Source organism: Lemur catta, chromosome 5 (genome assembly GCF_020740605.2).
Source record: "Lemur catta isolate mLemCat1 chromosome 5, mLemCat1.pri, whole genome shotgun sequence".
Taxonomy (NCBI): Eukaryota; Metazoa; Chordata; class Mammalia; order Primates; family Lemuridae; genus Lemur; species Lemur catta.
Window position 1 is genome coordinate 84719850 of NC_059132.1, and position 27579 is coordinate 84747428.

At 35.5% G+C, this 27579-nt stretch overlaps 1 protein-coding gene across 3 annotated transcripts in view; it reads left to right on the forward strand.

Annotated features, from left to right (window-relative positions):
- Positions 1-27579, forward strand: part of INPP4B (inositol polyphosphate-4-phosphatase type II B) — a 325665-nt gene that overhangs the window by 192527 nt on the left and 105559 nt on the right. For all 3 annotated transcript variants that reach the window (XM_045552212.1, XM_045552213.1, XM_045552211.1), the window contains one exon: positions 6835-6943. In XM_045552212.1, the coding sequence (XP_045408168.1) occupies positions 6835-6943 (109 nt within the window). The remainder of the gene's footprint in view (positions 1-6834; positions 6944-27579) is intronic.

Consider the following 27579-nt stretch of genomic DNA (forward strand, 5'->3'; position numbering starts at 1 on the left):
GAGAACAGCATTCAGTAGCTACTTTCCAATTGTTTACTTCAAGTCACTCTCTGGCTATCAAAATTCGAAGTTTAAAACTTCAAATCAACTTTTTGAAGACCTAAAATGTACAAAGGCTATTTAAGCTCAAGCTCTTTGAACTTCTACAAAATATGCACATAAAGATTCAAGCTTTTTGAGGAATGGTTCTGATCAATATAGGTAGAATCAGAAAGCAGTTAGAGAGAGGGAGGGGAGAGGCCTTGTTTGCTTTTTCAATATTCAGACATACACCCTACATAAGTGTCTCTATAGACAAGACCTGTTGATATTAATAGAATATGATGGTTAGGTTGGGAGGTGAGGAAATAAGTGCAGTGCCTTTCTAAAATATAGATAAGGAGCTACACTTATGCCAGCTATGCAAGTTTGTCAATTTGAAATTTATTCTATGAAGTTCAAAAGGGAGGAATGTTTGGGGGACTTTTCTATTTTTTGCTTCTTAGCATCTTCACCCTTGAGAACATGTAACTGTGTCTATTTTTTCAAATCCTGTTTGTTTTGCTACTTATAATTATGTAAGTCTTCCCTAAAATTTCATATCCCCAACTTGCTGTATTTTTAACTTAGTTTTATTGTGTTGTTTAAAATGACAATAAATGATCAATAAAATTATAAAAATGATAATTTAATGAAAAGAATGAACAATAATGGATAGGGATAGATGATGAAACTAAGTACAGACGTGTGTATGCACTAGTTAATGTATGTACATATATTTTCTAGCTCTAGCCACTGAAAGGGATGGAAAGCAGTGACAGCCCTGTAGCAATGAGCATAACTAGTCTCCAGTGCTTGATTTCTAAATATAATACTATTCTCCATTAAAAGGCTCAGGGTTCCTTGGAAAGCTGGTGTATTGCAAGATTGGAGCAAGGAAACTACAAGATGAGTCTGGAGTATCTTGTGGCTCTAGAAAGTAAGAATGTGCTAAAAAATAAAAATTTAGAAAAATAGAAGGGGCATATTTGAAGGGCACAGGAGCCCATCTAAAGGAGCTCCCTATAGACAAAGCTGGCCCAACTTGCACAACATAAATATAGTATTGGATCATACACCAAAGAACAAAGTATCAGAGAGTCAGCTGTAGGAAGTGGCAGATACCCCAATGCATCAAAGTTACCCTCAAAATAATACATAAACATATTCTCTGATACAATGCTCTGAGGACATGTCGCCTCCGTAGTGTTCTGCTCCATATCGCAGAACCTCAATCTAATCACGAAAACACATAAGACAAACCCAAACTGAGGAACATTCTGTAAAATAACTGATCAGTATGATTCAAAACTGTCAAGATCATAAAAGACTGAGGAATTATGGACTGGAGGATAGAACGGCTGAATGAAATGAGGGATTCTAGAAGGGAAAAGGGGTGTTGGTGGAAAAACCAATCTAAATACATTATTTATTTATTAACATTGTACCAGGATTAATTTCTCAGTTTTGATAATTAATCTGCGGTTATGAAAGATATTAACATAGGGGAACTGGGTGAAAGGTATAGATGAACTCTTCCAATTTTTCAACTTTTCTGGAAGCTTAAAGTTATCTTAAAAATAAAAATTTTGAAAAGCATTCAATTAACAATAAAGACTTTCTAAAAAGATCCTATACATGTATATACACATACATTCCCTGAAGGGGTGTGTGTGTATTATATCTCCAGATTCTCATAATTTTTCTTGATAGTGTATCTAGATTTTTTCTTCTTCAATTAAGATTAGTAATCTCTGTATGATCTAAAGACAAACAAGACAAACTGAATTGAACTTCATAATATTTACATTTATTTACTTATTGACATTTTTGAGCACCTACTACATGTATATTAATAGTATTTGTGTTTGAGGGAAGACAGAGACATTAAACACACAATGCCTGTGTTTAAATTGTCTAAATCTTAGAGAAGAAAGTAATTATCGAAATTATTTTATGCAATATGAAAAGTAATTAAAGCTATGATAAAAATAGGGATCTAGGACTATGATAGCACAGAAGAAGAAATAAGTATTTTCTGCTAGACAAATCACACAAAGTTCTCTATGCAGGAACTAATGTAGGATCTAGACCTAAATGTGAAATTACAAGCGTGGATTGTTTGATCTCAATAAATGTTTAGTCTTCTTTTTTATGTGATCAAAAGATACTTCTGTTATAGAAATAAATATCTAAAATGTTAATGCAAACAAACTTTATTGAGCATCCAGTATATATGCACATCATTGCTCCAGCTAATGGATAATCTAAGCATGACTAAGACACTGAAAATTGTTCATAACATAAATTTGTTTGTTTAGTGAGTCAGACGTTGGAAAATATGTCAAATCTGAAACTTACTAGCATAAGAATAGAGAAATTATTAATACTCAATCTTGAGAATAAGTTTCCTTACTTCTAAAGCTTGGAAAATGATTTTTATTTTATAGGATTATTTTGAAAATTAAGTGAGATCCTGAATGTAGACTACCTAGTAGGATCTAATGGCACATGTAGGCACTCAATAAATGTTGGCTGTTGTCATCATTCATTCATTTAATAATTTTTACTGTGCTCTTACAATAGTCCAGGCATCATTATTATTAGGATTGTTATTATTTATTAAGTAAATATGGTTCATAGCTGCAAACAACATAAATACAATGGATAAAACAGCTCTCAAAACAATTATAAAAATTTTATGGCCATAGTCATTATTTTACTTGGATATAGAAACTATCATAAGGAAGAAATGAATAAATCTTCAAGGTGAAGACAAAGCAATGTGGAAATATAGATAAAAGGAGCTGTTATTTCTGACTGGAATATTCAGGAAGGCTTCAAAGAGAAGGTGATAATTGAGCTTGATTATAAATGAGGAGGGGATTTAGTAGCCAGTAAAAAAAAAAAAAGAGAGGAGAGTAAAGATGGGAAAAAAATCTGAGAACACAAGGACAAAGATATAAAGGCTTCAAAGTATATATGATATTTAAGAAATATAGAATTATTGTAACTAGGCAGCAGTCAATCATGCAGTACATGACGAGTATTTCCAATATGCCCAGCACTGAGTATATTCCTTTGAATTTGACTACAATCATTTCCACTTTTATGGTGCTTATAAGACACTGGATGACGTGACCAAGTAGAAATTGGAACCAGATCATAGATGTACAAAATGTGGCCTTGAGATGTCTGAATGTCCTTCTATCAATATTTACAATTTTTGAGGAGGGATCAAGTAAAAAAGCCTGTGTTTCAGGCAGAGTGACTGACTGGCCACCTCTGTAGGAGAAGTGAACCACAACATCCGGGGGCAGAGAGGCTGACATTGAAGAGGTGATAGTGATCCCAACAAGAAATGAGGAAGTTCAGCACTAATGTAAAGATCCTTAACATGGACAAGAAAGAATTAAGATTTTGGTAGCAGAGTTGTTAGAACTGATCAGATATAAGGATGAGAAAGAGGAATTGAAAATGATCTTGAGGACTTTTACTGTGGGAGGCTTAATAAAAATGAGTTGTCTGTATTGGTCACAGGGATCCAGGGAAGGCTGGGGTCAAGAGTTAGGACAAGGTAAGCTTAATAGGCTGGTTGGCACTCGGAGATGTCCATAGGGAAGCTAGGAATTAGATTGTTTTGTTTGGAAGCGGTCAGAACTAGGCAGGAGATTGTATAGGCCTTGGTAAAAATATGATGTGAAAACCCTAAAAGGAATGAGCTTGTAAATAGAAAATAGAATGGAAAGAAGTTAAAGTCAGGATTTATGGAACAGCTTGTCCACAACTTTAGAAGTTATACTATAGAAGGTACTGTAGACACACAGACTTCTTCACTGAGATTTAAAAATAAATAATCAGCTCTTTATTTATGAGGAGAGGAGACAATTCCAGCAACTTGCATCCTTCCTTTATCTGCTACTTCAGAGTCTTTTGGATTCTTCATAGATGACTAGAATTCCCATGATTGGTGAGGTGGACAGATAGAAAAAGGTTCTGTTCCTAGAAAGTAGCTTTAGAGGATGCTGAAATTATGGATCGATTGAAGAGACAGATTCACCAGGAAGCTAAGACAGCTGAAATTTCAGGGCCCTTCATTTGCATGGCCTTCCACAGGGAGCACCAGCAAAATGTTTGTGGTCAAATGCTTTTGCACATTTGGCAGAGGTAAGTTATGTAAACCTCCATCAGTTAAGAGTTCTGTCTCTTTCTACTCAGATGTCCCTTCCGCCATTCTTCTCCTCGTGGGTGGTATGGAAGGGGCCACCAGCTTTATCAAATCCAGTGGAGAGGCTACAGGCTATTTTTATGGAAGTTGAAGTGAGAGTACATTTAATTTGGGCTTAGTAGGACATATGTACACATGAAAAAAAAAAGCTTTATTGAAATAAAATTGATATGCAAAAACCTGCATATATTTAATGTACACAATTTGATGAATTTGGCATATGCCTGTGAAACTATCACTGCAATCAAGGTAATAGACATATCCATAACCTCTAAAAGTTTTCCTGTAGCCCTTTGTGGTTTTTTTGTTGTGGTTGTTATTGTTTTCAGAACACTTAACATGAGATATACCCTCTTAAATTTTTATGTGCACAGTACAGTGTTGTTAAATATAGGCACTATTTTGTATAGCAGATCTCTATAACTTTTTTATCTTGTGTAATTGAAACTTGTACCCATTGAATAACAACTCCCCATTTCCCCCTCCCTCATTTCCTAACAGCCACCATTATATTCTCTGCTTCTGTGAGTTTGACTATTTTGGATACTGCATATAAGTGGAGTGTTTGTCCTTCTGTAACTGGCTTATTTCACGTAGTGTAGTGTCCTCCAGGTTTATCCATATTGTTACAGATGGCAGTATTTCCTTCTTTTTTAAGGCTGAATACTATTTTTAGTCACTCTGCGTATTATTGGTATTATTGGTCACCCAAATTTGGCAGAAATCCAGCAATTTGTATTGCATTGTCATCATGATTTGTTGCTTTGCGCTTGGTTTAAATTAAAACAGGAGCTGATCTATTTAGAAAACTGAGCCTTGGCATCACTTTCTTTTTCAAACTGGAAAGTTTATTTTTATGGGGAAATAAACAACAGTTAAAATATCACCTTTCTTTGTTTAATTGGTGGGATTGCTCCTTATAAGGGAAAATAACAATCATTGATAATATTTACTGAATGCTTATCACTTGTAACTACTTTCAATTCCATTTTATAGCTGACAAAACTGAGATATAGAGAAATTAAATAATTTTCCCAATGCCACACACTTACAAGTGGCAGACTTGGGATCCAAAGCTAGGGACCAAGGTTCCTATCAGTTACTTAATCTTCCAGGGAATATTGGTTCTCTGTCCCTGGCTGAGATGTCAGAAGACCCTGGGTATAAAGTATTTGGGGCCTTTGACAAATCAGTTAACTTCTTATGATCCTCAGGTTTTTCATGAGATAATTGAAGGTGGACTGGAATTTAGTGTTGGTAACTTGGGATAATCTCATGACCCTTTGAGTAAGCTGTTAAGCTGTGTCCTCTCTCCATGGTGGACAATAGATGGACAGATATCCATGGACACCCTGAAACCCACTTCTTGCCCTAGGTTAAAATCCTCTGGCATAGAAAATAGTTAAATTTCTTACAAATCTAATATTCTGCTATCTTAAGAAAAGCTGACTTCAAGTTTATTAGTCACTTTTTGAAAGGGTAAGAGTTTACCACCACAGTGACCTATTTAAGTGATTGCTTAGTATGTGCCTTATTTATAGGTTGGTTTGGGTTGTATTCTTTCTTATGACCTTGCATTTTCTGAATGCTGCTGAAGTCTTTCAGTTTGAGGACATTTTTTATTAAAAGAAAACTTTTGGGTGCTTCTGGATTGAACTACTCTGAAGAAGTTATGGTGTTTACCTGAAGCTAATAAAATAATTTATGTTTTCCCAGTAAATGAGATCTGAAAAAACAACCAATGTGTCAATACCAAAATCAGTTTGAAAAGGATCTACTATGAAATTACATTCCTCAAATAAAATGTAGTTTAACAAGAAGGCATTATTCACTCTGTCTTCCTTCTTATGGTGATAGTTTTCATTAGAATGTAGAAATGATGGCATGTTTGGAAGCCATAAACTTAATATGTATCAAACTTGATGGCTTTCAAGATCAAAGGACTGAGTTTCAATTTAAATGTATGGATTTTTTATTATAAAAACGAAATATCTTGCTAGAAAATAGATCGAGACATTTTGTGTATTCTCTCTCTGTCACCTAAGGAAATTGCAAAAGCATGTGTTCAAAATTGTGTAAGATTTGGTATACACAGCAGGAAAGTACTCTGTATAGATTTTTTTTTAAATGCACTAGTACTGTTCTGCCCTTGAGCTAAAATGCATTAATATTTTGATTCTTTTCTATGTAAAATTTGGTTGAAAGATTGTTCATTATTGTTGAATTTCAATATGATTGCAAATTAAATGATGCAAAACCCAATAAAGTAAAATACACAAAAGAGCAATTAACATGTTATCTCAGTAAGTATATAGATGAATGAAAGAACATACTGTTCTACACTACAGCATATAATTAAGATGTAGTCATCAATCAGGGAAATATTATATCTTGTTTAGGTGCACAGGTGGCTTTTAGAAAGATTGATTAGCTCTACTTGCCCCCATGAGAAGTAAGTTTGTAGTTATTCCTGCAAAAATTAAACAGAATAATTTCTCATACTTCCCGCAGCATGTATGCTTCAATGCAAATAGCATGCCGCCAGAGATAAATGGAAAGTGTTCATCTCCTTGTCTGTTCTATTCCAGATGCTCTCTACGATGTCATCACTGTGGGAGCCCCAGCTGCCCATTTTCAGGGATTTAAGAATGGTGGTCTTCGGAAACTGCTTCATAGGTTTGAAACAGAAAGAAGAAAGTAAGTAAAGACAGGAGGAAAGCACACAGTCCATTAACATTATCTTTCCTTTGGGAAGTCTATATACAAGGTTAGGATAAAGATGGTTGGCCCATGCAATGAATAGTTGTTGACATCTCCAACCCATTCTGTAACATAATGTTGTTGAATTTCTCAAAACTACTTGAGAAGAAATTAAATTAGAGTAACCAAAATGCTTGAGTGTGTTGCTTATTGAGTAGCCCTGTGCTGGCAGGAATTTTCCTAGAAGCCATGCTACCAAGAAACAGGTAATAGTCTAGTATCAACCACTGCTCACTCAAAGGAATGATGTTCATGCAGATAGAGATTCTGCTGGAAACATAGTCTAATTTTACTGTGGAGCTCAAGGTACTTAATGGAGAGCATGGGTCTTAATTTTTGACTCTTACCCTATTCTTGATTTCCACTGTGGCCTGGGACCCTGCACGTAACTGCCCTGTCATTTAATTGTTCCCTTTGAAAAAGACATCAGTACAGAATTCTATGTTAAGTGACGAAATTAAATGAGAATTATTCCTTAGGAAAAAGACATGACACAAAACACAAAGTATTATCATTGTTATTATAATCTTAATATGCCCTTTCTCCAGTTTTTGATTTTAGCTGCTTTTAAAGATTGCCCTATTAAGCTTTTGCATCAGTAGTTTATCCCCCTCCCCCAAGTAACATCTAGCTGAGCTTATCCTGTAATATTCTCTGGCTATGCCTACACTCATATAAACCATAAAGGGCATTGGCTAGGTATGAGGAATAACTTTCCTTTTCAAATAATAACTCTTCTTGGATTACAAACCCAAATTTTAAAGGTTAGCAAAAAACAGTCATCCCTTAGGTAGGGGTAAGAGGAAACTTCCCCTTTCTCCCAAAAGTTCACTGAAAGATCAACTCACAATTAAGGCAGATTAATAAGAGAAAAGGTTTATTTACTGTGTGCAGGGGGAGAATCACAGAGTGATTACCCAATATCTCAGTGGGATCCAGATATTTTTATGTCATCCTCTTAGCAGGGAGGGTGAGATGAGGAGTATACTAATTCTGTTTAGGGGCAATAAATGGTTGCTAGGGAGGATGCCTAGATACTTGGGAGAATGAATGGGTTGGGGGGAAACAGATTAACTTGTAAATTAACCTGAAAGACAGGTATTATGTTTAAAATGATTTCGGACAGGTCTGGTTGCATTCTTGATCTTTTTCCTGCAATATATTGATATAACAGGGAGCAGAAGGGAAGTCAATTGTTCTTTTGATGGGTCCGTCTGGTTATGCAGATATAGGGGAAGCCCCTTCCAAGGGCCTGTTGATCCATAAGGGCCTTTAATTCAAAATATTCTTTATACCAAGGAGTGGTATATTTGGGGGTGAAAGTTCCTGAGCTCCTTCATTCATCACAGCTAACCAGTTTGGTGATAGAACTAGAAAATCTGTTTCAGTGGCAAAACCAGAATTTTTTTAAAAATTTTTTATCACATTTATAACATATAAAATTTGGTTTTTGATGCCCAGAGGTTCAGGAAGAAAACAATTAAAGGAAATTAGAGTTAAGTAATTGATATGTTGTTACATAAGTATATAAACTTACCAATGCATATACAATTTTCTTTTTTTTTTTAAGGAATTGACTTGGTATAATATTATTAACTCAGCTATAGCTCTTGTTCTGATTTCTCCAGTTTTGGAGGAGTTTTTTGTTTGGTTTTTGGTGGGGAGAGTTTGTAGTTCTATGTTCTATTCCATGTGTAGCTTAGAGTAACCATCACCATAATCCCATATAGAACTCTTGCATCTTTTGTTTATAGGTCCTCAATATTAACCTTAACAAATATCATAAATTATATAGTCATGGTTCTTCTAGGTGTTAGATTATAAAAAGAAAGAAAGAAAGAAATATATAGACCATTTTTTTTCTGAGTTCAGTAAGATTTAGAAATAAACATCAAATTAAAAAAAAAAGAACTCTTGCATCACCACAAAGAAACTCCCTTAGATTACCCCTTAATATTCACACCCTTCCTCCAAACCTTTCTGCTGTAGAAAGTGGTTCTATTGCCTTATTATTGCAGTGAGGAGTGGAAGTCAGAGTTCCAGCCACAGGCTCTGCAGGGAAGGGGCATCTCCTATTTACTTTATGGGAGTTAGAAGTCCATTCAAACCACCGAACCCATAGGGAAGGAATGCCATCTCTTTACTGAAGTGGGGATGGAGTGGAAGACACAAGCTGTCCATAGACTCTACAGAGTGGAGCACGAGGGTGTTTCTCACTGACCCCTTAAGGCATCATCCTTTGAGTGGGGGAGGAGCACAACTTTTTTTGTGGTATTCATTTCTAGAGCTATTTAGTGTACTTAAAAAGTTTGTGTTATGTTAGGCCACCTTTTTTCCAGTTCTTTGACTTTCCTTCAGTGCTATTTTTGGGGGCATTATGCTGCATTGAAGGCTTCTCTGGCACCCAGGCTTAGACATATAGGAGGTTAGAAAAAACCCATGGAACTCACTGTCATGTCATTCCTTAAGTCCTGAGGCCCCTAACCAGTATATCTTTTTTCCTCTGTCTCTTAGAGTCATTTGTTAGGTGACATATATGTTTTGTCTGGAGTGTTTTATTGTGATTAGCAGGAGAAGTTAAATAGATTGTGTTTGTTCCATCTTGTCTGGAATTGTTAAGTTTCTGCCTTGAGAATTGACTTAATCTATTTTTTCTCAATTAAATTTTAAATTGCATAACATAATTAGAAGACTCAAAACTCTCCACGGGGCACCCAGAATCTAGTTGAGCATATAAAGCATCAGTATGTGAAACATGGAACCTAACCCTATAATTTTATAAAATATCACTATATGCTACTGGTAAAGAAAAATGTTGAGTAATATTTCCCTGAGTAATATTTCTTTCTTTCTTTTTTTTTTTTTTGAGACAAGATCTTTCTTTGTTGCCTGAGCTAGAGTGCAGTGGCATCATCATAGCTCACTGCAACCTCAAACTCCTGGGCTCAAGTGATCCTCCTGCCTCGGCCTACCAAGCATCTGGTACTACAAGCATGTGTTACCACCCCTCACCAATTTTTCTACTTTTTGTAGAAATGGGGCCTCACTATTGCCCAGGCTGGTCTTGAACTCCTGGGCTCAAGTGATCCTCCTGCTTCGGCCTCCCAAGGTACTAGGATTACAGGCATGAGCCACCGTGCCCAGCCCTGAGTAATATTTCTTAAGTTTTAAATATCTGTATGAATATATGAATCCTTCTCTATTCATCACTTCTCACTGGGATACTACACATCAACACACACACACACACACACACACACACACACACGCACACAGACAGCTATTAGATCAAATTTAAAATAAAAGAGAAAAGTGTGTTCAAGGCTTGTAAACGTTGAATGCTTTAGATTTTTCATATGTTATATATCCTACTATTTTATTAATGTTAACATGATGAAAAATGTAAAAGAAATAAAAAAACAATTTATTGTGGAACTTAAAAGAACTTAAAAGAACCATAGGACATATTTGTATATACAGGTGAACACGGTATTAGCCTCTCCATTAAGAGCTGACCTGTGCATAGACATAATGCCTAAAGAGATAACATACCACGCCAATACTTTTTCTGCAGGCTCTTCCATTAACAAATACTGCGTTTGTCAGTCAATGGCAATGTAAATCTGACTATGTGAAATTAGTAACTTGGACTTTAGGTCTTCAAAATGTAATTGTTCATTACATTTTTCATTCATTTCATTACAAATGAACAATTACATTTTGCAGGACAGAAAATCACCTTAAGTGAAGGAAATTCTCTCTGCCTCTTCTTTCTTTTGGTATTCTCCCAAAAGACAGCCAAGTCTATTAGGCCAGGTTTTGCGGGGAACTACCACAACCATTGTACTATTTCACCTTCAGTTTTTTGTCAGCTAAGCCAATGAAATCTTGTTATGTTAGAATAGATGCAATTTATGTTTCTGTTCCTTGATGATCTATTTCTTGATGAATACATTGACCACATAATGAAAAGGATTTTAGCATAAGAAAACCTTGCTTATAGTATTTATATAATGCAATTCAGATCACACGAAAACATATTCTTTAAAAGGTACAAGATAATTAGGAAAAGAGTGATCTTTTTAAAGCACAATATCTGAACACATTTTACTCATATGCTCAGAAACTTTGAAGAAAACTTATTCATTATGCATTCAAAACCTTCATGGTTTTACCCCAACAAATTTCTACCTTCATCACCCACTTCTCCTGTACTTGTTTGTTTCTTCAATGCCGTATGAACTATTTCCTAAATGGGCTTCACACATTTCCACCCTTTTACTTTTCCTCATTCTGTTCTCTTTTACAAGGAATTCTGTTCTCCTCCTCCCTCTACTATTTTCTATTTCTTTCTGTCAAAAACCATCTATACAATCCTATCAACATTTCATTCATTCCTGCAATGTCTGAGGAAAAGAAAAAAACCTCCAAAATTCTACATATGGTCCATCCTAAGAGTCCACCCTTATAATTATGCCTTCCTCATTTCTCAAGTCAATTTGACTCTCCCCTCTAATATTTTATTTTTACTTCCCTTGTAGCCTTATTAGGTCAGAGTAATGGTGTATTAGAGTTTTTTCTTTTCTGCTATTTCCATAACAAGTTGTGCTCTCCTTGAGTAAGAGATGGTGCTCTTGAATTTTGGATTGTTTGGAGTGTCCCACTGAGTACTTTTTGTATATAAGTGTTCCATAGATCAAATACAATAGGCATTGGAATTCATATATAAATCACACATAGACTCTGACTTAAAGCACTAAAAACTCCAGTGGGAGAAAAAGATTCACAAATAATCATAATGCAAAAAGATCAATAATATATAGAACAGGGGCTCTCAACCTTGTCTGTACATCAGAATCACCTTTGAAGCTTTAAAACATTTTATATATGACAGGACATCAAATTAAATAAATTAAATAAAAGTCTTTGGTAATGGCCACCGCCCCCCCACCCCGGCATCGGTATATTTTGAAGACTTCCCAGGTGAGCCTAATGAGTAGCCAGGCTTGAGAACCACCAATATAGCTATAAGTGAATAGTGCTGTGGGAAGACAGATGAGGGGTGTGGAGAATAGAAACAGAAATAGCTACACAGATGAGTTTGAACTTGAAAACACTGTAGAACCTCAAATAGTATGTATCAGGAGAAAAGAAAATCAAAGTAAATAAATATTTGTTGAGGTAAAGAAAAGTATTATTTTTATGTCATTCTAGTTTTATTCTACAGAAAACTGTTGAGTGTCAACCCATCCATCCTTTATCGTCTATTCTAACTAGCATACACTGCACAGGTTTTTGAAGCTTTATTTTGCCCCTAAGCAATATATACTTTTGCCTCATCATTGTAATGTCTTTTAAAGAAAAGCATTACAACTCACTTACTGGAAATTTTTGTTTGGAGAATCCTAAACTCATTAGACAGTTGCAAAATGGAACCAAATGTGAGAGTAAAGCTGTAAGAATTTTATCTGGGACAATTTGAGCTTGAATCACATGCAAACAAATCGAATATTTTATAGAAGTTTTTATGCTGCAAACTTAGTTCTTCTAGCAAAGTCTCAACACCGTAATTATACATATTTTTTAAAGACCAAAATCAAGGTGTTTGTAACCCAGGTATTCACTTGAAACATCAAACATCTACTTGTACCTGATGTCAGTGATTTACCTAGATATTATGTGACAACTTGTCTTCCTCAAAATATAAATCCATTTTTTTACTTTCAGTATTGTTTAAAAGAAAGTCAAAAATTATCCCTACAACATATATTTTGCTCCCTTTAAACATTTCTAATGTTGTCAAGAACATCGGATTCACTAAGTAGGATCATGACCTCAAGGTCTAATCCTTTCATTAAGATAAAAAAGGACCTCATGAAAACCAAGAGCCTCTATAAAGAAGAAAAACAGCTAATGAGGGCTGTATTAGCTCCTTGAGAATTTTAATTCCTTATGTCTGTTCATTTGAAACAAACTCTCAGGACTAATGCGCTGCAAGTGGTCCTAATGCCAAACACCTGTCTCAGTGATTACCCAACTTACCCACCCTCATCCCCACAATCTACTCCAGATGCCCATCATGAACGCTTGCTTCCCCATAATTTCAATCTGAAGAGGGAAAAAAATCATTAAGGAAATTCTTAAAGACAAGGAACTAAAATTTTACGGATTAGAATGTTGTAGACTATACTTGGGCCTATAACAACTATAGCCTATGTTCGAATCTGGAAGAATTTTCTGAAAAAAAGTAAAAAGAAAGTATTAGTTCATCCTGCTGCTATAACAAAATACCTTAGATTAGGTAATTTATAAACTATTGAAATTTATTGTTTACAGTTCTAGAGGCAGTGAAGTACAAGATCAAGGCACCTGCAGATTCAGCGTCTGCTGAGGGCCCATTCCTCATAGATGGTGCCTTCTAGCTGTGCCCTTACATGGGTGAAGACAGTTTTTGGGAGTCTCTCTGTTAAGGGCACAAATCCCATTCCCCTAAACACCCGCCAAAGGCTCCATCTTCTCATATCATCACCTTGATGATTAGGTTTCAACAGACGAGTTTGGCAGGGGATACAAATATTCAGACCACAGCAAACAGCAACACAAAGAGTTAAACCAATTTTACCTTCTGTGAGGTTAATGGTCATATAACCTCATGGCAAAAACTCTGAAACTGAGGAAAGCTTCGTTTCTATTGTAAGAAGAAATACAAGTAGATATTTCTTCATTCTCAGTTATAAATAGGAGGCTTCTTGCATAAAAGGGAAAAAGATAATATCAGGGAAAGAAACTGGCTATAGCCTATAGTGTAGCAGGCATCTAATAAACTAGAAATAAGAGGACTGGATGCAAAACCTCATACCACTATCTTTGAAATGTATTTTTCTGATAGAATCTCTAACCACTACTTAATTTAGGGGAGAGAAAACATAAATTAACAATTTTAGTTAGTGGTATAAAAATGGGATATCTAAACAAAACTTTCAGGAAGTTTTTCAGTTCTTCCCTTTCTATGCCTTCTCCAGTAACAAGTGAGCAGACTAAGCAGTAGTTACAAAAATATTTGTTTTGAAATCCTTCACTACCATGTTTAAGACTGAAGATTTTAATTTTTTTTTTTTTTATAAAAGAGAATGAGTGATTCAGAAGCATTCAGGGAAAGCAAGAAGATTGTATCCATGATTTGATTATGGGTGATAATTTTTTCCTTCCTACTTGGAGCTCCTTTTCTGTCTCTAGCATGATCTCAGGATTTCTTTCAGACATTTGTCTTCTCTCTTATTGACAGAGCAATTTATAGTCTGACATCTTAATTCTGCTTAGTATTTTGTATGAACCAATAGATATGTCATATTTAAGTAGAAATATTTTTGATCTTTCAATGACATGTATTTTAATAAATAATGTTATTGATATTTTTCCAATTTTGCAAAGAAATATGCTTATTGGAAAACATAGAAAAATCAAAGAAAGAGATTAAAAACACCCATAATATCCCTCTCCAACAAGATAGCTACTGGTAACATACTGGAAGCCTCTCGTTCAGTCTTTTTTTCCACATATTATCTACATCTTTACATTGTTTTCTATTAAAAATTCAAATATGCATAACTGTCTAAAATGACTTATTCTTAAAAATCATATATTATATTTAATATAAATATAGTGCTTTTTATTTTAAAACAAGTGAAATGTTTGTGTTTCTTTGGAAGTCATGCCCAATAGTCCCAGACTAATCTATTTAAAAATATCAGTCTCAGAGGCTATTGCTAAAATTCATCTCCCATTTATTTTCAAATATAGCTTTTTTTTTTTCTTTTGGAAAGAACAATTTCAATAACAAAATTTTCTTTTAAAAAGTAAAGTAAAATTACACAGGCACTATGGAAATAAGAATAAGTTAAATAAAAGCTTCCATCAATCCCTTTGTTTTTCATTTGAACTGTGTTCAGTAGCTGACAGTGTGTTATTTTGAAGGAGATGGTAATTAAATTTTTGTGTTGATTATAATTTAATCCTTTGGGAGTATATTTTCTTCCTCTTTTGAGTTAGTGCCATGTTGGCTACTCTCAGCTCTCAGCTTAGTTCATATTTTAGCAAGTACAAAGCTAGGTCTGCAAAACTGCACTAGGTTTTTCTTTTTCAAGCATACTTCCCTATATACAGCCTCTCGTGCATAACACCAAATCTTCAAGAAGTAATGAATTTTATATATGTCTATAGTTTGGGATAGGAAGAAAATAAAGTGCTTTTAATTAAATAGTCACAATGAGGTTTTTTGTGTTGTTTTGTTTTGTTTGAGACAGGGTCTCACTCTGTCACTTGGGCTAGAGTGCAGTGGCTTCATCACAGCTCACTGCAACTTCAAACTCCAGGGCTCAGGCGATTGTCCTGCCTCAGCCTCCCAAGTAGCTGGGACTACAGGCATGCATCACCACACCTGCCTGATTTTATTTATTTATTTATTTACTTATTTATGTTTGTTTGTAGAGACAGTGTCTTGCTATGTTGCTCAGGCTGTTTTCAAAATCCTGGGCTCAAGTGATCCTCCCATCTCAGCCTCCCTAGTAGCTGAGACTACAGGCACCTACCACCACACCTGCCATGGTTTTAACATAATGTGCAAAGTAACTGATGAGGCTTGCAAAGCATTGAATTAAATGTGGTCCAAGTGAATGGAAGGATTTTTGCTAAATTGCATTTGATCCAAGATGAATTTGTAATGAAGTTTTTTTCCTTCTTTATTCTTATTTTAGCTGTATACAAAAATAAAATTTGTAGCCCACAAATTCAAAGTGTAAAGAAACATATATAGTTGAAAGCCTCTCTTTTCCGATTCTCTCCCCTAGAATAAACCAGTCTGAGCATTTTATTATGAGTATTTTGCTACAAGATTTCTTCTAGGCTTGTCAAATTATTTAAGTTTTTAGCTGTTATTACTTTTAGTCTGAAAACTCAAGTCATGAGAATGAAATGTTCTTGACTTTTCTATCTCTATTTAATTTTTCTGGTCCCCATTCTGGGCCAAGAAGAAACTTTCGTCTCACAGAATTCATAGACTTTGCTCCCTGCATGGATTTGAAGCCTGGTTCTAATATTTACTGTCTTTGTGACATAACTCAGATTACCTCACCTATGTGTACCTTAGCTTCTTCTTTTGTAAGGTAGAAATCATATTGCTTACCCCATAGTGTTGTTCTGAAAATTTGATGAGTTACTATATACCGAGCATTTATGTTAATAACTGTGCTTGGTACATGGTGAGGACTTGATATTAGCTATAATTTATGTAAAACATATAAACAAGTATATTTTCACTCAAAAATGTTTTGACAACTTCTCAATTCAGTACATGTAGATTTTTATTTTTCTAAAAGCTGAGTAGGATTTTATTGATTGGAGGTAGCATAATTATTTAACCAATACACTACCAGTGGTCATTTAGATTGTTTCTAAGCTTTTGGGTCATAACCATCTGTACTTGCATGGTACCATACATTCTTATTCATACATCTCTGCAAATTTATGAGTGTTTCTCCTTGACAAATTTATGAATGTTTCTTCTTGACCAATTCCTATACTTAACTAACTGTGATTACATTTAGTTAAGAAGAATTCCTAAAATTAAAAATTTTTATTAAGAAAATGGAATTTCTTAGTTAAGAGTTGGTTAAATTTTAGAGATGCTGCCATAGTGCCTTCCAAAAAAGTTGTATTAATATGTATAATATGCCTAATTTCCCACTCAGTCTTGAACACTGTACTTCAGACACCATCCCTGTGTTAAGTCCATGTACGGCTCATGAGGTCCAGATATATTTTTATAACCATCTAGCAGGTAGTTCCATCTTACTGTTATCTTCCACATACCTCAAGGGGAACATATTAAGTCATTTTATACCTCTGTGACCCTCAAACTTGCTTCTTAGTTTTTTGTTTTTTTTCCTTATGGCACTACCATCCACTCAGCTATTCAACATAGAAACCTGGAAATCCTTGACAACTCTTCCTCTCCTGCTTCTACTTAAAAAAAAAAAATTAGTTCTGTCAGTTCTGCCATCTTATTTCTTTGGAAGTCATTCATTTCAATAATGAAGTATGGGTTAGGATGATCTTAACCCATAGAACCCCTATGGGTTAAATATTCCACTGCTGAACCTTTAAATCACTCTCCTGCCTTCCATGCTGGCTCTCACTCAATCTATTTTTCTCGTCTTTGTTGGAACATTTCTAAAAGGCACATATTTAATGTTTTCATTTCATAGTTAAAGCATTTCTTAGCTGCTTCTTAACCCGGAGGAAAATGTCCTCAGTGCATAATATGTTCATGTGTGGTCTGGCTCTGCTTTCTTGTCCAGCTTCAACTCACACCATGATGTTGTCATGTTTCCCTCTCATATCCCCCTCTGTAGTGAACCAAAGGGAACTTCCTCACCACCACAGACCTTAGCCGAAAATCACTCCTGCCTGGAGGAAGCCTTCTCTGACTCCTGGCCTGGCCATGTCTGCTTTAAGCCTCTACTGTACAGACATCCCTCTAGACTGTATATGCTCTGAGAGCATGGACTGTGTCTCTCTGGTTTAACCATAGTATCCCCAGGAACTAACTTGATAAGTGTTTGCTGAATGAATAAATATGTGAGGGAGTGAATGAATGAAGTGAAAGGATTGCCTGCCCTAGTAGTAAAGGGAAAAACACAGTATTCTGCTTGAAGAGAGCAGTATGCCTGAATTAGGTAACAGACATAGGAACTTTCTGTGGAACTGGGAAACAGACAGCAGTGTAGGGGCACTTGTGGAAAATGTCTTGTAGGTTCTAAAAACAACCATTTGGCAGGTAGTAGAATGCTAGTGTTTACTTACACCTCACTAGGAAGGGAAAATATACTTTTATGTCTTCTGAAAGAAGAAAGGCAACAATTTTTTACGAAAATAACCAACTTAAAACCTGATTCAATGTTAGTAATGCAATGGTGACTTTCACATTTACAAGTTGCAGACATTCTTCCAAGAACCTACCCAAAAGCTTGTGAGGCAAAGTATGATCTGATGTTTAGGCAAGAAGCATTGTGCATAAGATGACAGTTCAGAATTTTTGAAAATTAAATCTTTCTTTTAAAGAAAATGACTTGTTTATTTGTAAATGACAGTATGTTTGCTAAGCGATCCCAAAATTTTAATAATAAATTCGGTGAAGAGAGCAGTGCCTGAAAATGGCAAAACATTCAACCAGGCTTCTTGTGAGATTTCAGAAAGCTATTGAACTTCTCACCCTTTGATTTTCTTATTTGCTCTGTAGATGTAGCTATATGTAACAGATATATCAGAAGAAAAATGTCAATAGGAGGATTAGGACTTAAAGGTTAAAATGTTAAATCTACTAAGCAAATTACAGAAAAAACCTTTTGTTCTGTTTACTTAAAAAACTAAATACAAAAAGATAATATGATTTGAGGATTTACTTTCTATAAGTCAGAAGTTACATTTCTCCTTCACTGTAACCTGAAACAGTATTTTAAACTATGACACAGTAGGTTACCTCAACTAGTATGCATCGACTCCAAGGAAGAACTTCTGTACTCAACTTAAACACTGAGTGATTTCCAGAATATTTTTAAAGCTCCCTACTAGTCTAGAATTTAATATCCATCATTCCAAAGGCAGCACACACTGGAAAATAAAGTCACCTCCAAATGAATTGCCAGAAAAGTAAAAGTACCATATTTTTCAAAGCTTTAAAAACTAACTGTAGAACGTATCAATTTTTTTGCAGGATTACTAATGAAAATACTATATGCATGAGAGTTATGTCATGGAAAAATCAGACAAATGGCTTGTGTGACATGAGATAAATAGCATTATTGCAAAATCTTTATTAGATGGAACTTTGCCTGAATGATTCCAATGTCCCCTTTCCTGACATGAGGCTTGCATTAAGTAGTTATGGCGGTGACTCCATTAGAGGAGGAAGATGGCTTGGCTTAGGGTGTCAGCACAGATGGAGAGAAGGAGATTGATTACAGAGGTATTTAGGAGGGCTTGGCAATTGTTTGGGTTGTATGTATGTATGTTTGGAATGGGAGGTAAGAATCCGGAGTTATCAAGGACAACTCCCACACACACCTGGGATATGGTGGTGCCGTTCACTGCATCTTGGCTTATAAACTCCAGCAGCAAGAGCAGCTGGTTGAGTGTGTGTGAGTGGGAAAGGATATAAAGCTGGGCAGGGAACAGGGGCTAAATCCTAAGGACACTTATTTGCTATATCAGATCCTGACAGTTCACCCTATAGGCCAGGGGACTCCACTGACAGGTTTTTAGTGAAGATTGACATGACCATATGTGCAGTTTTAGTGACAGTGTGGAGAGAACTGAAGAAAGGCAAACAATTGTATTATTATAATAGTGATAGTGACAGAAAACAGGTAGCTGTGGAATTGAAGATGTTAAGCAAACATTTAATGGAATTTAAATCCAACTGGATGAGGGCTTAAAGGGAGACTGGACAAGGTTGAAGGACTCTTATGTTTCTGGTTTATATAACTGGGTAAATGCCAACTTAGCTGGGAAAGGGAATACAGGAAGTAAACCATTAGTTTCCATTGCTTACTTAATAAGGTCAGTCATCTATATTCAATATGAAGAGACATTTTGGGAAATAAGGAAATAATTTTGTCAAGTCTGTGCTTTTTTGCATTAAAGAATCTTGTTAAATCTTAGGACTTACAAAGCATCTCAGAGACCATGAATTTCCCTGTTTATTTTATTAATGGGAATATTGAGGACTAAAGATTGAATCACCCACACAGCTAATAACAGAGTGAGAGCTAGAAAATTAGACTTCTGTCCTCTGTCTCAAGTTCTTCCACAATCATTCACTCTCATGCAGTCAGAAGATGTTCAACATAAAACATATCCTCTTAATAAATGAGCAGTGTCAGCTTATGGATGACCTTTCTAGGAACTGATTTTTCTACCCATCAGAGAAATAAGATATAGTTGGTCCATTCAACTCCTTCTGAGTCTTCATGACAATATAATTTTAAAAGGAAATTACTTTATTGATGTATTAAGAAAAACGTGAATTGATGTGGTGATTTGCACTCAGTCAGTTACTATTTTAAAATTGCTCCATAGTCAGTAAAAATATTTTTAAGACTTTAGCCTTTCCAGTTTTCTATATACAGCCCTCTCAAATATACCCTTGGAACACCACTTTTTTAGGAACATGGCCCACAATAAAAATAAAAGAAGTAAATTTTTCAGAGATGTTCATAGATTATAATTCATAATAGTAAAATATTATGAACATCTAGAATGGGTAAGCAAACTATTCTGCATCACTAAAGTAGAACACTAAATAGAAATCATTTCAATTCTTATATAGATTATGAGGTATGTAAATATGTGTGTAAAAAATGTAGCTAAAAGAAAACATGAAATTGTATATATACAGAAGACATCAATCTAAACATACCAGTGAATGTCTTAGAAAAGTTAATAAGTTTACTTACATAAATATACAGAGTTCTATTCCTTTTAGAATAGTTTTGTTGTCTTTCTCTCCTCTTCTCTCTCTCTCTCTCTCTCTCTCTCTCTCTTTCTCTCTCTTTCCTTTGGTTGTAAAGTAAGAGAAATGTCTTCATAAAAACCCTTTTGCAACTTCTACTTCCAGGAAATATGGAAACTAATATGAAAAAAATGTCTGTAACTACAAAGTACTTAGAAAAGTTAGATGCAATGTGATATCCTTTTACGTTTCTTACATCCACTCTGTACTGGGTAAGGAGTCTAGTACAGAGTAGCTGGTAAGAAAGCCCAGGAACTACTACTATTTACATACATCAAGAATATAGAGCCTTAAATTTGCAAGGTCTTATGGGAAGAAGACTCAGACAAAAAGGTTTTTCCCTTTTTCTTCTTTCTTGCTGCCAGCTCTGTATGTGGCATTTAGTGAGCTGGAATCATCACATGGAATCCACTGGAATCCACTGATTATCTTGTTAACTGGCTACCTCTAGCTTTTCACTTTCCTTTTTCATTGACCGAGTAGCAGTCATTAAGTATTTGTTGAAAGTAATTTACTATGAAATGATGCTCAAATTATTTCTTTAGTCTAATCTGTTATAAAATAGAGTCATACATCTTCTCTAATGAGCTTTGTTTTAATTAGAAGATGAGAACTTTTCAATTTTAATGTTTATAAGCTATACTCATCATTATGTTATTAAATTAAAGATGTTTCCCCTATTAGTTATGGCTTTATAATTTTTCCAAATTTAAAATGGGTCAATACTATGTTCAAGAGATAGGAAAACATAATTAGTAGTTCAAACTGTGCAGTAATAAACACCTGGTTTTGAACCTGGTTCTATCATCTACACTAGTTGTGTGATCCAAGCCAAGTGACTTAACCTACCCAGGCTTCAATTTCTACACCTGCAAAATGGATTAACATTTGTTCTTCAGAGGGATGTTATCAAGATTAAATATTAAAATCCCTGAAAGTATTTACCATAATGCTAGACCCATAGTATATACCCAATAATTATTAGCTAGTATATTGACATAGAGGGAGATTTGATAATTAGTATAAATTATACAGTATAAAGTATTAGCTTTATTAGGGATCCTCTTAAAATATTATCAAATTTAACACAGGAAAAAAATAAAATGACTCATAAATGTGCCTTCTGTTTTCCTGAATTCTTATTGCAAAACCATAGTCATTAACACTAAACACTTGCCTTTTTAAAAAAAGATTTATTGTAGTGTAGTTTGTATAGCATAAAAATGACCAACTGTAAGTGTACAATGATTTAATGATTTTTGGTAATTTGCAGATTTGTATAGTCATCATCACAATCCTAATTTAGGACATTTTTATCACCCCAAAAGGTCTCTCACACCTGTTTGCAGTCAAAGTAACATTTGCATTTCCTGCATATTTGGGAATGTTTTCTACTCTTGTACCTTTCTTACTCTACACTTTGATTAGGTACGTAAGTGGATAAGGTTCAGGATGGCATTGAGAAGTTTTTGAGGTTGGAGGGAATCAAGGGACCTGTTATGGGCATTATTCCATCACACTTTGGCAGAGGAGTGAGCATGAAAATTCCAGAAGCCAAACTAGGCAGTGAAAGAACTGACCAGACTTGAAAGCTGGCAAAGGAAATCAGGGCAAGTGAATTCAGGGAGAAGTGGGAATAGGCCATGGAAGGAAATGAAAACATATTGGACTTTATTTAAAGATCATACGGTAGTACCTGAAAAATTTTTATTAAGGCAAGAATAGGGCTAAAGAAAGGATATACATAATAGAGAGGTCTTAATGATCAAGAAAGTGCAGGCAAGAACTTGCAAACTGAAAATTAACATAGTAGAAGCCACTGTGATCAGATCCAATAAACAAATTTCCTTAGAGGTGGCATATTGAACAGAAATGAATGTTAGGTTTTTTCCCACTTAATTAGCATCTCTTGTCACAGAACTAATAAATGGCAGAATCATATTTTGATCAGAACACCCTCCAATTCTAAAGTTTTCATGAAACCAAGATTTGTTTTCAGCAAGAGTAGTTTTAAAGGTAAATATCAATTTAAGCATATATTATATACTTCAATTATATAAGTGAAATTCACAGGAGGTTTTTTTAAAAAGTATCATTTTCCTTCTAATTCTTTTCTCCAAACCCTGCTTCCAGCAGAAAATGGAAAAGGGTGCATTAGGGAAGGCAGAGAGGTACGTTTTACCTTCTACAATACCATGAAGCGTGTTAAGCCCTGTGAAACCAGAAGGGTATATTTAAGTGCACTAAGGTGTAAATTTTCTTTTGTTATCCACATGGTTTTCTTCTCAGTTAGAACTGCCAGCATTTCTATCCCTCCCTCTGGATTCAAGAGACCAGTTTTTTATTTTTTTATGAGTAGTGTTTAAGTTGTGAAAAAATAAGTGGAAATAGTTTTCAGATTTTCTTTTCCTCTGGAGATTTAATTCGGCCACAGGAGAAGAGACACACTACTCTAAAGCATTTTTTCCTGAACTCATTAATCCCAATCCCCTTCTGGCCACACCACCTCCCATATCTTTTCCTTCCCTTTTCCCTCCTTGCCAATTGATCACCTCTCAGCTATATTTTTCCATAACTCCATTGCCCAAGATGGTAGCTTGGTTGAGCAAACAGGTTAAGGAGTAGAGGTAACAATGGAGCAGGGAAGTGACAAAGCAAATTCCCAGGACATGGACTCGTGGTCAGGGAGCTAAAGAAGAGTTGCTTTATTGCTCTCTTCTTGCCTGCCTCCTACCTTCTTCAAACCCTAAGCATAAGTCAAGGATTTCAATATCTTAGATAGAGTATTATTTACCTGTCAATAGATAAGTGTGACAACACAGCTATGACAATAATCCTGGCAGCAGAAAATGATGGTGGTTTACACCAAGGTGGTTGCAGTGAATGTAGGAATATGTGGTTGGACTCTGGGTGTATTTTGAAGGGAAAAGGCAGAATTTTCTGAAAAATTAGGCAAAAAGTAGCAGAAGAAGAGAAGAGTCATAGACCACATCAAAGGTACTTGCCATAAACTAAGATGGGGAAGGGTGCAGAAGGAGCTGGCTGTGGAGAATGGGGAGTAGATCAAGAACTCAGGTTGGGACATGTGAAATTGGAGCTGTCAAGAGGCCAGCTCTTGTTTTAATTGCAGTTCAGGGAAAAGGTCTAGGCTAGAGATGTAAATTTTGGAATCATTAGCACAACAGGGGTATGTAAACCATGAGATTAAATGAGAATCCTTAGGAGTCACAAGTAGATAAAAAAGGAAGAGCATGCCAACACTAGAGGTTGGGGAAATTAGGAGGACTAGCAAAAAGGGACTGAGGCAGAATATATAGCTGGGAATATACAAGTCCTTGTTGTAATTGTATTTTGTTAGCAGAGTTTATGAATATGAATGTAACTTCACTATGTGCTTTATCTTCTTTTACATCTTCAAAATACGACATGCCTGGTGACAATATATACATACCCACATATGAAGATGGATATTTGTGTGTGTGCCTTTGAAATAAATTGATATTAAATATAATAAATTAAATTACTGTAATAAATATATATTAAATTAAAGTGTATATATGTATATATCCATATGTACATTTTAATTCACTGTCTAATCAATGGAAAAGTATTATGAAACTGATTTCAATCTTCCTTTTCTATGATTTGCAGTATTGTTTATATCCTATAAAATATTTTTTGTTCAAGCAAATATTTTGTCTTTCTTCCAGTTTTGTCTGATTGATAGTTGACTCAAGTGTTTGGATTCGGTTTAAACTTCACACCACTATAAAATAGAGTTTGGCTATATTCTTTTTATCTAGATAATTAAATTATACTTATAACTTTCCATTTAAGAAGCTATAACTGTTAAAATATATGACATGTTTAAAGAGTAAGGGACTGAAGAGGTAGATGAAATTTATGTATACTTAAAATTATTTTGTGGCTGGTGATATTTTTTCTGCATACCATACTATTTCATCCTGGACACCAACATTGGTTTTTATTGTGGAAAATGAATCTTTCAACCTCACTAGGTAAGATGCTCATCGTTAAAAGACTTCATCAGAAGAACCAACGTCTGCTACATAACTCTGCTCCAAAAAAGATTGACTTAGGAGCAAGCAGCAGGAGTTAGGGTTACATCCCATGATGGTGATTGAAGAGTGTTTTGGGGAGGGATGGGAGTAAACTGGGAGGGCAAAGATGAAAGAATGATGAAAAAGGTTAGGACAGGAAACACTGGCAATGACAAGGAAACCAAAACAACTTGTGCTGTATATAAAAATGGAATATGAAAATAGATTTGTAAAAGGTACTAAGAAAATTAGAGTAAATTATGGAGGAACTTTGATCAGAGTCATTGTGTAGCATGATCAAAGGGTTAGAGGGGATCCCAGAGTCAAAACAATGGCAGCAGGTGTCTTTAAAGATGCTCAGTTGTCCACCTGCATCAGGACCTCCTGAGGTGCTTATTACAAATGCTGCACGGCTGGGCACAGTGGCTCACGCCTGTAATCCTAGCACTCTGGGAGGCCGAGGCGGGTGGATCGCTTGAGGTCAGGAGTTCGAGACCAGCCTGAGCAAGAGCGAGACCCCATCTCTACTAAAAATAGAAAGAAATTATCTGGCCAACTAAAATATATATATAGAAAAAATTAGCCGGGCATGGTGGTGCATGCCTGTGTCCCAGCTACACGGGAGGCTGAGGCAGTAGGATCGTTTGCGCCCTGGAGTTTGAGGTTGCTGTGAGCTAGGCTGACCTGACGCCACGGCACTCACTCTAGCTCAGGCAACAGAGTGAGACTCTGTCTCAAAAAAAAAAAAAACAAAAACAAATGCTGCAACCTGGTGAAACAGAATCTCTTGGTGTTTACCAAGGAGGCTGCATTTTTTCATTGAACATCCTACACCCTCTCCTCATACCCGACTGAATCTAATGACTGCTAAAATCTGAGCACCATTAAACTAGTTATAAGTAAACAACATGTGAAAAATAAGTTTTGCAAATATATATATTAGAACCAAATGGAGTGGAGACTCTAAGGGAATTTGCAGAATAAGAAATGCATAAAAAAGACAATGGATATAAGTAATATTTGGAAATAAAGTAACAGTGAGCTGCCAGGGAAGAATAATCTGAGCAAAGAAGGAAGGCAGGAGTGACAGCAGGAGAAAAGAATGAATGGGAGTGACTGTATGAGAGGCTCAGAAAGAGGAGTCATGTGAAGAGAAAGATGAAGACCACACATGGCCATCAGCAACTAGCTTTCCAAGGGATAAGCTGTAGGCCTGCCAGTACCCCTAAGATGACACCAGGAAGCAAACTCCACTGGCAGAAGAGCAGACCTGTGAAGAGGGATCCTGGAGCAGCTTCCACACACCGTGTCCTGGGTTGGGTTTGCAGTAGGCCCTGCTCTCTGCTCGCAGAGCTGCTGAGTATCAATCATTGTCCCCACCCTAGTGACCCAGCTGTATCTTTAGTCATTTTCTTTGCAAAATAACACAGAGTTGTTTGATTCATTAAGGCCTTAGTACACTCCTGCATGAGATCTTCAGTCTCACCCACACAGTGAAGCCAGAAGGGGACATAAGTAATTGGCACAATTGTTTTCTTTTTCCTCCTCTCAGTTGTTATTTTTCATTTGCTAAAATATATGTAATAAGTAGTTAAGGTATGTTTTATTTGAAGGCCTCATTTCTGATGTTTAAAAGTCTACAAGAAATTGAAAGGAAATTCTTGTAAAGGTATCACAAACTTCAAACTAGCAATGTATTTCTTAGCCTTTATAAACCAACCCTCATTGACTTCTTGTCCTATCTTCTGAATAGCCCAAGCATCCAAGGGCATTTCTTTTAATCGTTTTGCAAAATCAATCAGTCAATAGAATAGAAAGAATAGAATAGAATATTCATTACATGTTTTCGAAAGAGTATTGTCTCCTTAGAGATTCTGATAATTTCCCCTGAAAAATAATTAGGGTAACAGCAAGAGGACAGAGAATGCTTCCTAGATATTCATTTTTCTTATCGGTTTCCGACTTTTCAAAATGAGACATGGAATTATGTAGAGGGGATAGTCAATAAATACTCAACATAGGCTGCAAGGCTTTATGAAAAAGTGCGTCAGCAATTGAGTGTACTGGGAAACAAGCAAGCGTGCACCAAGCTGTGCATGCACCAAGACCTCCCTCTTCTCTTCTTCTGGCTGATGTTTTGCTGTTTGACTGCTTTCCCTGCTAGAATGCCTCCTTCATCTCTCCTAATGAAACTGGCCAAAGATTCCTTCATTCCAGGAATCCCTATTCCCATAATGTGCTTGATCCGTTCCTAGATGATGATTCCAAAAGTCAATAATGCTTCAATTAATAAGAAGTTAGATGGAAAACCACAAGGAACAAAAAGGGCAGTGATAAAATAACATAATAGAATTTTTATATTATAAATGTCCTTTTTTATCCAATAAAATTGTCTATATGCCCACTTAGCAATAATTCATTTTCTCCTCATTTCTCAGCTATTAGAATTTACTCCCTCTCACTCTCTGTTCAGTGTCACGGGGGAAACTCTAGGTAGCAGGTATTCAGTGCTTCCTCCTGCCAAGCACTGTCTTAGGCACTTCAGATGAATGATCTCTAATCTTACGCACCCCATAGAATTGTTTGGATAATTATTTCCACTTTTCTGATGAGGAAGCAGAGGCTGCCTGCAGTTGTCAAGGTAGCAAGTGGAAAACCAGGATTTAAACTGAGATTGGCTTGAATATAAAAGCTGACACTTTTCCCTCTGAACTATGTGGCCTCAAGTTCATTGGAAATTAATATTAGTGCTAATTTGTTTTGAATATTATTACTTGAAATACAATCATAAAGAATCTTCCTAGTGGCTGAGCTTTACTTAGTCTTAAAATGTGTCTTCGTCATCTTACTTAAAAATTGCTGGGGCATCATAAAGATCTCTTAGGACAGTTCTTATCTGTTTGATAGGATATAGTGATACATGGAATTCTCTTTATCATTTGCCA